This window comes from Pseudomyrmex gracilis, unplaced genomic scaffold (assembly GCF_002006095.1).
Source record: "Pseudomyrmex gracilis isolate BER0280 unplaced genomic scaffold, ASM200609v1 scaffold_111, whole genome shotgun sequence".
Classification (NCBI taxonomy): domain Eukaryota; kingdom Metazoa; phylum Arthropoda; class Insecta; order Hymenoptera; family Formicidae; genus Pseudomyrmex; species Pseudomyrmex gracilis.
In genome coordinates, this window is record NW_018020695.1 from 520,740 (window position 1) to 530,773 (window position 10,034).

The window sequence follows — 10,034 nt, forward strand, 5'->3', positions numbered from 1 at the left end:
TCTATACTAAGTAGTTCCAGCGTTGACCGCTCGATAGCGCCGCTTACCCGCGCTAGAAAAAATCAGTCCGGGAACTTTCCGGACAAACTGTGTAGACGCATAACCGGTTTTTATAACTAATTATTGCACGATACCGTCATGTAGTTTTATTCGTGCTTTTATTAATGATATTTGATGAAATTAGGCAATGAATATCTAATTGCATTGCAATAAATGGCAATAAAATGCTAATGTAATGAATGTATAAACGGTAATAAATAATACCCCGTCGCGAATGAAGGGATTAAAATGTAAAGCGCATTACTCGTCGAAACGTTTCAGTTTAATACGATCGTGAAGTATATCAGCATGTATATTTATAACATTTTGCATAATATGACCTCAAATAACATAAACATTATAATTACCAGATTTCTTTGATGTTGATACTGCGTAATACAACGCTCTGGTAACAGTATCAAATATACGTATTATGAAATTTTGTGATTCAGCGTATTCCAAATTGTTGTAAACGCCGTTTGTAATGACGTTTCAGAAAAATCGGAGCGACACACATCGATTGGTCCTGAAGGACTTGCAGCCTCGTCACACAGGCACATATCGCTGCGAGGTCTCGGGAGACGCTCCGGACTTTACCACCATAATGGTCTCTGCTTACATGCACGTAGCCAGTAAGTATTATAGGAGAAACACAGTTTACATTTGAGCGAAAATAATATGATACACGCGCGCGCCACGGAGAGCTTGTGTAGCTAAACAAATATTGAAGCCACCCTATGAATTCTGAAATGAATAAATACGCGAGCAAAAAGAGAGTTCTCCGAGTGCTCTTCTCTCCCGCGCAACAACGTTCGCCTGGTAAAAAAAAAAAAAAAAAAAACAAAACAAATATGTCGCGATGTCGTGGAATCATCGTTGTCGCGAAATGCGCAACCGAAAAACTCGGATTGATTAATTGCAACAATAAAAGACCGAAATTTTAGCGGAATAATATCCGCGACAATAACGGGAAGTTCGTGGAGTGCGGCGCAAACTCTGCGCGCACTTGATATTTCGAAAATCTAGCGGAAACACAAAAAAATATATTGACCACCAAACTTGCGCTCCGTATATACACGCGTGCTAAAATTAGAATGATGTTTTCACTTTACATTTTCATGACTTTTATGGCAAATGGATGAGAGCATTTTGTGATATAAAATTTTCATTTCGCGTCGCACAATATTTGCAAATTAAATCGGGAGTGTATTTTCCTCAATCGAGTGTGTACGTTTTTCGCAATTTTTGCAGTATCTTTGAAACTCTCTTTTGAGAGTGCCGGGCCACAATTTTTCGGCATATTTATAATATGCGCGCGAACGCAATCGTACCTTTTGAAAAAAAATCAAACAAAGAAAAAACGCGGATTTGATGAATATCGTATTAGTCTTACAACACCGCGTGCGCTTATATATATATACGCGAGAATATTTATTTATCGAAAAAAAACAACTATATATTGGGTCCGTAAAATCCGCACACGTTATGGAAGCTTAGAGCCAATACTTGTTATCGAGAGAATCCGCGGAATTTTTAAACTCGTAAATTTATAATAAGATTTACCGTGCCGAGATAATGATTAATAAGTTCCGGGACTTATACCACACGTTTATCGGACTCGCGGAACTCCATCGAAAGGAATGTGATTTTTTTTCCTAAACTTATCGAAGCGCGCGATATAAAATACAAAGTTTCCGCCTATATAAAGGCGGAACCGGTATAGCGCGCTACGTGACAGGGAAATTACAAATTAACGTAACAGGTAGCAACCTCCTCCTTAGCATCTGCTTAGACGACAAAAAACCTGTGCGTCATTAGCCTTGATAACAGCGCGCAATAAACCTGTCTACGAGTCAGAACTCGTCGATCGGACGATGCTTATTGAATCTCGCGCCCATCCCATTACGTCTGATACGTCGGCGCTGAAAAAGCGTGAAAGCCGCCGCTAATTTCACCATTTGACGCCATCAAAGCGTTAAATGGGTATCGCTAATTTTATAACTACTGCTATACAACCTTCCCCTATTGGCCACAACGTCATCGTCATTCTCGACGTCCTTCTCGCGTCGTAAGTCGTGCGCGTGTTGTTTCGGCAAGGCGATACCGTCACGTATAATTCCCGTTTGCAACGCGTATAATTGCTGCGACCAATCGGCCGCGAGACAGCGCTTTTTTTGTGAAATTGTTCGTGTATAACGACACCTATTCCGCGCCATCTGGGGCGCATTGTTAAAATTCAATAAAAACATTTCATCGTCTCGTTTCGAGGGCAGCTAACGGCCGACAGGGGAAGCGGAAATACGCGGGCAAGCGAGAGAGAGAGAAAGAGTTCGGTGATGAATTCGATCGTGACCCGTTAAGCTTTTTTTTTCGACTGCTCTTTTGTCCACGACTGTTCTAACCGCGCTACCGCTCTTTCTTTCACGCTCTTTTCTGTCTCTCTCTTTCTCATTTACCTACGGCACGTCTCTCTCTCTCTCTCTCTCTCTCGCCTTTCATTATCGTTGATTATTCTACGGCGACTAGTATTGTCATCGTAATCGCGCCCAATTAAAACGCAGTTAGGCGAGGAGAGAGGGAGAGAGAGAAGAAAAGGATATACCGTGGTGGGAGGAAGAGACGACGGAAAGGAAGAAGAGGAAGACCGGGTCTCGTTCCCACCGTTCCTCATCGTCTCGCCGCCGCCGCCGCCGCCGCCAACGTCGTGCGTCGACCTAACGACGCCACACGGTAGCGATTCCCTCCTTTCAAGGGACGAGGTGATTGCCTCCTCTCTGCGCCGATCGCTCGTAAAAGTTCGATACTAGATCGAGGCCCTTCGAATCTCGCCTCTCCCATATCCTTCACTCCTCCCCGTCGCGCTTTCCTCTTGCTCCTTTTCCTCCAGTTCTCACGGCCGCGATCCATCCCGCTTCTGCACACGTTGAAAATGGTAATATCCTTCGGTGTGTGTCCTTGAGACACGACCGCACGTAGAGGATGGCGCGAAGAAGGAGCGGCCTCGAGGCGGAAGTCGTCGCGAGGAAGTGAGACAATTCCGTGACAGCTTCGCCGCGACTACCTGCCGCGAAGAGGAATCGACTACCTTCTGTGGACGTTATAATGATCCCCCGAGATGTACATGATACGTTTTATGTATATATATATATGAACCTAGGACTTAATGACGATGATGTTCGCGGAAACGTCCGCGCGATGTTACGGCGCGCGGCTACGCGCCGATTTATCGCGGCCGAGCGCTGATCTCGACACGCACGGTCCGAAAAGGGACAATTTTGAATGGAAGTATGCGAGAGCCCGTTTTATATTTATGAAGGCGCGCCTTCGGACTTTGTGCGGAAACGTTACTTCTAATTTACGGCGAGCGCGCCGGCGAACGCTCCTTCAATTCAATTTCCCCCGAGATGCGCCGCGTGCACGAAACGGAAATCCTCGCCCCATTGTTCACGGGGGGATAAGAGTCACATTAGCATCGTACCATCTCTCTCTCTCTGTGTGTGTGTGTGTGTTATGAACAATCGTCAGTATACACGTCAAATAATAAACAAAGTTATATAAATTTATAGATTTATGAAGAAAATATATATCAAAATGTTAGCAAGCAAAGTTAGCGAATAAAAATATTTTCTAAATTAAAACAATTACTCACGCGCGTAAAACATTTATACTTTAGAAGCTTCAAAGAATTTATTTCAGATTTTAATGTCGAAAATCTCTGTCTTTTGAAGAGAATTTTTTTTTGACGGAATCGAAGTTATATAAAATAGCGTAAAAAGAAACAGTGTCATTCGCAATTTCCGCGTGGCACGCTTTTTAACAACAGTGCGTCGAACAATGATGAACCGCGATCGAAACTATTATACGACGTTTACGCGGTGCCAAGACTGTTTTTGTTAATCGGCGAAAGGAATCGGACGTAACAATAAGCGAACGTGTCTCCGTTACCTGCGACAAAAACCCGCGTTCTTCCAATCGCGCTTCAATTGTTGCTGCAAAAGACACTTTGGTTTTCAGGTCTGCCGAACGGCGATCCCGAGCTGCGAGTCGAGAAGATGCGGTATGCAGTCGGTGATACTGTACGTGCGAACTGCACGGTACCGGCGGGATACCCGCCAGCCAACGTGACGTGGACTGTCAATGGAAGAACGGTAGGTTTTGCCGAATGGAAGAAATGTCGAGGGAATCCTCTTTCGTATATCTTTTTCGTTGAATAACAACCCACATAAATATTAATACGATCTCTTTCTCTCATTCATGAATACATTGCCGCCGCAAAAGTTCTACATTTCTCATCTGCCAGACAATAATTACATCTCTGACGTTTGTTTTCAAAACAAATCACTTTTTTGCAAGTTTAATACAAATTTAGATGTTAAATTGTTTACTTTTTTTGTTTTTAATAAATATGCGTTTTTTTACCACAGAAAGTAACTAACAATTTTTACTACAGAAAGAAATTAATTTCTATTTTGGATTTAGAATTTCTATTTTATTTCTAATTATAAAAAAAAATGTATGGTATGTAAAAGTTGCGTAGCGCAGCTGTTTTTCTATCACAATTTCGTATGCGGGAAAAATAAACCGGAATGTATAAGAAATTCTAGGAAAACATCAGTATTCGTTCCAGTTATTTGTCTTCGAGCAAGCTCGAATTGAGAAACACTGTGCTTCATGTTTATTAACTTCTGATACAGGCCATTGAATTGAACACGGCATCTGACAACAGCGATTTTCACACATAAGCACGCTATTACTTTGTTCAGTTGATGCAATAATTTTTTTTATGCTTCCGTGGTCTTTTGTTGCTTTCCACGCTTGTCGGTCGTCACCGGCGACAACGCCGTTTTGAAAAGGTTTTGAAAAGGTCTCTCTATGTTCGATTTCCTACATGTTTACTCCACTTGTTCTACGTCGTTTGCGAACATCTCGCTCTAACACGAGATATAATCCTTAATAGCCGTATCGCGCGTACATATTTTTAAACTTTCCCTACGTGGCGTAGAAAAATGTTTTCCATTAAGGCTACTTTGTTACTTGAAACTCCTCCGATGGACGATTCTAGTTTTTCATTCGGTCTGGCTTTACACATCGTATTTTCTCACTCAAAAAAATCGTATACATAACAACCAAGAGGAAGGGAAGAACAATATACTTTTACAGAATTACGTAACACGCGTGTGTACAAATCGTTTTTTTTTTTTTTCACTAAGTAGAATATTTTACTGTTGTTCCTCCAGAAAGTCTTAATTGCTATATGATCCGTTGCTCTCGCACGCGCGATAATCGTCGGTCTCCTCTCGCTCATCTCACGAACGAGACGACAATCAGAGCACTCCCGATTCATTAACTTCATTAATTACGACAGAGTGAGCTAATTTCATCGCAATTTTCTTTTATATCTGCGATATTGTGTGTGCACGTGTTGTTACATGATATTAACCGATCGCTTATAATTTTCCAGCAAAGAGGATACGGCCTCCCCGCGTTTATTAACGTTAATTTAATCTCTCACTTCGCAGCGGGGCCTCTATCTGGCGAAGCGTTCGAGACTAGTTTTTCAGAGAGGAGAAGCTTCTCCGCTCTCTGAAGATATGCAAACGATTTTCCGGCGAAGGAATCGTCGGTTCCCTCCGCTATCAGCTCTTCCTCTCTTATATACGAAAAAAAAAAAAAAAAAAGGATGTACCTACATATCGAGCAACGTTGTTTTCAAGTTCAGGCATATAAATTGTAACGCCATTAAGAACCCCACTCGACTATCCATCATTAAGATGCCAGCGACTCGCGGGTTAAACACTTTTCCTTCTTTTTTCTCGGCCTCGCGTGCGTATAAAAATGTAATCGCTCTCTAGAAAGCAACGGGAGGATCCCCCATCTTCCCATTAAAGGAAATTGCTTATACGTGATCGACTGCATGAAACGCAAAGTGTAACGTCGCGCGGGACGATCTTGCGCGCGACGGGGCCCAGAGGCCCCCTCGAAGAAGGAGAAGGAAGAGAAGGAGAGAGAGAGAGAGAGCACGTGTTCTCTCGTGCGAGAGAACGTAGTCCAAGAGGCGCACGAGATGCGTGGAAATCGCGTCTCACGGAAACAACAGGAAACGCGACATCAATCCTGGCGCCGTGCGGTCGCGTTGCGCGAGAAAATCGGTGAAATCGCACGCTCTTGTCGTCTGCGAACGCCCGTTCCCGTTACGAAGGCGCGCGGACAATATCGGGACGGATATAATTCATGAAATTATAAAGAATTCTCATCTTCGGAGGATTACATTCCCGGTTGTTTGGTGCAAGGACTTTAAATCGGAACTCTCACTTCGTTTATAACAACAACTCTCTCACCACGGTAATCCGACGCGTCCTAAGAATCCGATAAACATCATAGTTACGCTCGTATATGCACCGCAAATCATTTACAGCAAGCCGAGGTGGTGTTACCGCATAAACGAACGACAGGAAGCGGTAAGGATCAACTGGTTTTACCTCCACCCTATCCTTTTCGCAAGTTTCCAACCGTCTACGAGAGAGTTCGCCCGCTCTGTTTTCTCCGGTTAATTAATTCTTTATGAGACCGCTCGTCTCTTAATGGTCTATCGGCGAAGTCGTTCATTTAGAGTCCTGAAAATTCAACCAGCGACCTACCGCGTTATCGTGCGAAGTTTTGCGAAGCATAACAAGCAAACTCCGAGATTTCTTTGAGCGGGGGACAACTGTAAAAAAATAATCATTAGTTTACATTCAGAAGAATATATACGCGGCTTTAATTGTCGTGTCGTAAAACCAAACCGTGCGTGATATCGATTAAAGCTAATTGGTTTAGAGACTCGTAAATCACCGTATCGTATTACCGTGCGATGATCAAAGGAGACGGCTAGGCGTATGCATCACTAGACATGTTTCATTATAATTGACAGGCGAATGGGCACTGATAATTATATGAGTTCCTATAATTTACGGGTCTCACGTAAAGAGAGTCTTGCTTAGCTTAGAAAACTCTCGTTTCTGTTAACGCATCTGTTTCTTTTAAAATATATCAAAGCGAAGTAAAATATATTAATGCAAGATATATATATGAAACATATAATAGAACAGTTTTGTTTACGTTGCAGGTGAATTCAAGCTTCGTCCTGAACGTTACGGACGACGTAACCGTCGACGATCAAGGCCCGCCCGTTCGCAAGACGGTCGCCGGACTGGACTTTGAAACGATGCAGGACAACTTTAGCAACGGCAGACTGCACATCGTTTGTAATGCCTATGTCTTTCACCTCTATCAGAAGAAGGACGAGGTGATTCTAAAGGAAGAACGTCCAAGACTGGCTTCCGTACTTGGAACACGGGAATCCTCCTACATTGGTACTTTATTTCTCATCAACGTAAATGCGTTACAGCAGCAAATCACTTGTTTCAAATTTAATTAAAAAACGTTAAATAAAAATTTTACAAAGTAAATATAATTTTTTTAGTTACAAGTAGTTTTACAAAGTAGATATGGATTTTCTAGTTGTATTAAATTTCTTTTATATAAATTTATGAAGCAAATGTGATGTACTACTGTCATCTTATGTTACGTATCAGTAAACTTTATAGCTTTTTGTTTTTAAAATACGATCGGAACTGACGAATAAATTGTTCGACACACCGGTTTGTTCCAGGTGCCGCTTCCAAGAGCAGTGCAGAGTATTTCTACGTCGCTGCCGTGACCATACTGTTGCTGTGCAGCCTGAGATAACATCAATGAGCTCGTAACACGTTTTATGCGCACGATTGTATCGATGAAAAGGCGAGGGAAGATAAATAATTTGTAAACTTTGAAAATCATTAAGTGGGATAAAATCTGGAAAAAGGAGAAATTTTCTGTTGACGATAAAAAAAAAAAAAAAATACAGAGCGTATGTTATTCGTGTAAATAGGATAAAAAAATTTAGTGAATTATCTATGTGTACGTGATCTATGCGTTCGTTCTTTCACCCGCAAGAACGAATTTGTAATCCGATAAGAATAACATGTCATATTATTATAATAGATCGACGATAACTGCCCGGTCAAAACTGCCCGATGTCTTATTTGACGAAAAAAAAAAAAAAAAAAGAAAGAAAATATTGTACCATCTTTTTCTATCCTCTGACAATGATTTTGATACCTCCTGTGTAATATTCTAGCGAATACACAATGTCCTGTCATATATTTATAGGCGAAATATTGTTAAATTGTTTATACATTTTATTTCAAAGAAATATAAAATAAACGACTCACCTTCGTTACTTTAAGTCTTTAATATATATTTATGTCTCTTTTTTCGCATTCCTTTTTTGTTCACACAGAGAAAAGCTTAGATACTTAGCGATTATAACAAATATAGTTTCTTAGCTAATAATCTTTAGTACTTTGATCTTATTGTTTAAAGGCGATTGTTAGTTTAAGTAAAACGCACTTAGAGAGGAGTATGTCCTAATTTTACTGACACGTATATAGACACATGTATTTCTGTACAAAATTTCATTGTATTAATTTACTTATATAGATGAAGTCAAAATAAAATAAAAATTACGACAGGGTGATATCACAAAACATGTACGCCTTGATTGAACTAAATAAAACCATCTTATTGCTATTACATGATAGAGTATCATTTGCATTTGTAAGTAACATCTCAAAGCCATCGGTTTCCACGAAGATCATCAGAATATATGCGGAGATGGTAACAAATTGTTTTTTCGTAATGAAACATATATAAAATAACATCTACCAAAAATGACCTTAACTGGCGCTTTGCTTCACCTGTAATTAAACAGAATTAAATAAATAAAATAAATAATACATTACTCATTGAAAAATTTAATGTTGTCCGTGTCTCGCCACCTTTGCCATTTCCCAGTGAGCTTGAAGTTTCTTCTCTAGTATGTCCATGGCTGCTTCTCTGAGCTTGTTTCTTTCTATTCCAACTTCCTGGATCTTCTCCATTTGTTCTGTGACATAATCTACTCTCCTTTTAAAGTAATTTCTCGCATCCTCAGTACTCTTTTGTGCATAATATCCGGTGCCAATGTCTACTATCACATTGTTCGCATCTGCCAATTTTCCAGGTACGTACATTGAGCCTGTCAAAGGTACAAGTATCTCTTTGCCTGAAAAGATAGAAACATGTTTACAGAATATTTTAATATTAATACTGTTATGCTTAAAAACTGAACTGAATTTTCTATCAACTTGTATGGCTTGTGTGTGTTTGCTAGTATAATTTTGATATAAAAGAATAAGTAAGGTTATGTTGGATTCTCACAAAACTTTCACTAAACAAACAGTACCAATTACGCTATTGTCAGTATTGTCTCAGCTTTTAATAACATTTACCATCAATTTACTAACGTTTACTATCAATTTTACAGTGTGTAGAGGTATCTTATTAAATATATACTTATATATATATTTGTGGCTCTCTTAACAAAAGTAGTTCACTTAACCTGTACTGAAAAGCTGTATATTAAAAAAAAAAAAAAAAAGCAAAAATATAGCTCACCTTCCACGGACGGCGTAATCTTCTCTAAACACTGACCCGACTCCTGATATTTGGTCTGCGCAATTTTCAAAGCATGCAAAGATTCCTGAAACACTCCGAGTTCCTGATCCAAGTGCTGCTTGAACGACGAAAGTTGCTGAATATTCAGATTCATCAAATCCCGCGAGCACTGCAGTTTTTTCATGTAAGGCGGCATTTTCTTTGCTGAATCGTCTTGTGACATCTTGAATATTTTCGAAGATAAACTATGTTTTTTGAATTTACAGCACACAGAATTACGTACACAGTTTTCGAATGATCGAAACCAGTGGAAACCAGGCGATACCACCCAGTGTTCCGATATTGGAGAGGCTGTACGCGCATGCGCGACGAAATCCGAGAGAATCCAGTGACGTATCTATGAAGATGCGCGGTAGTTTTAGCGGGAGGCTAGCTAGCGGAAGATAGCTTAAATATAACTTTTTTATTTGTTATAACAT

General features: G+C 40.3%; 2 protein-coding genes across 2 annotated transcripts in view; one reads left to right on the top strand and one right to left on the bottom strand.

The window, feature by feature from the left end:
• The window catches only part of LOC109856232, a 53,084-nt gene extending 44,886 nt beyond the window's left edge, over positions 1-8,198 (top strand). Inside the window, exons 3-6 of the mRNA XM_020431277.1 lie at positions 536-671; positions 4,054-4,187; positions 7,145-7,391; positions 7,691-8,198. Of these exons, the coding sequence (XP_020286866.1) occupies positions 536-671; positions 4,054-4,187; positions 7,145-7,391; positions 7,691-7,767 (594 nt within the window). The 3' untranslated portion in view covers positions 7,768-8,198. The remainder of the gene's footprint in view (positions 1-535; positions 672-4,053; positions 4,188-7,144; positions 7,392-7,690) is intronic.
• Positions 8,199-8,296: 98 nt separating this feature from the next.
• Positions 8,297-9,880, bottom strand: LOC109856234 (prefoldin subunit 5). The gene is made up of 3 exons (XM_020431278.1): positions 9,556-9,880; positions 8,898-9,163; positions 8,297-8,816 (listed from the first exon to the last, which is right to left on the bottom strand). The coding sequence occupies exons 1-3, from the start codon at positions 9,776-9,778 to the stop codon at positions 8,796-8,798; spliced, it is 510 nt and encodes a 169-aa protein (XP_020286867.1). The 5' UTR covers positions 9,779-9,880; the 3' UTR covers positions 8,297-8,795.
• Between the last annotated feature and the right edge of the window lie 154 nt (positions 9,881-10,034).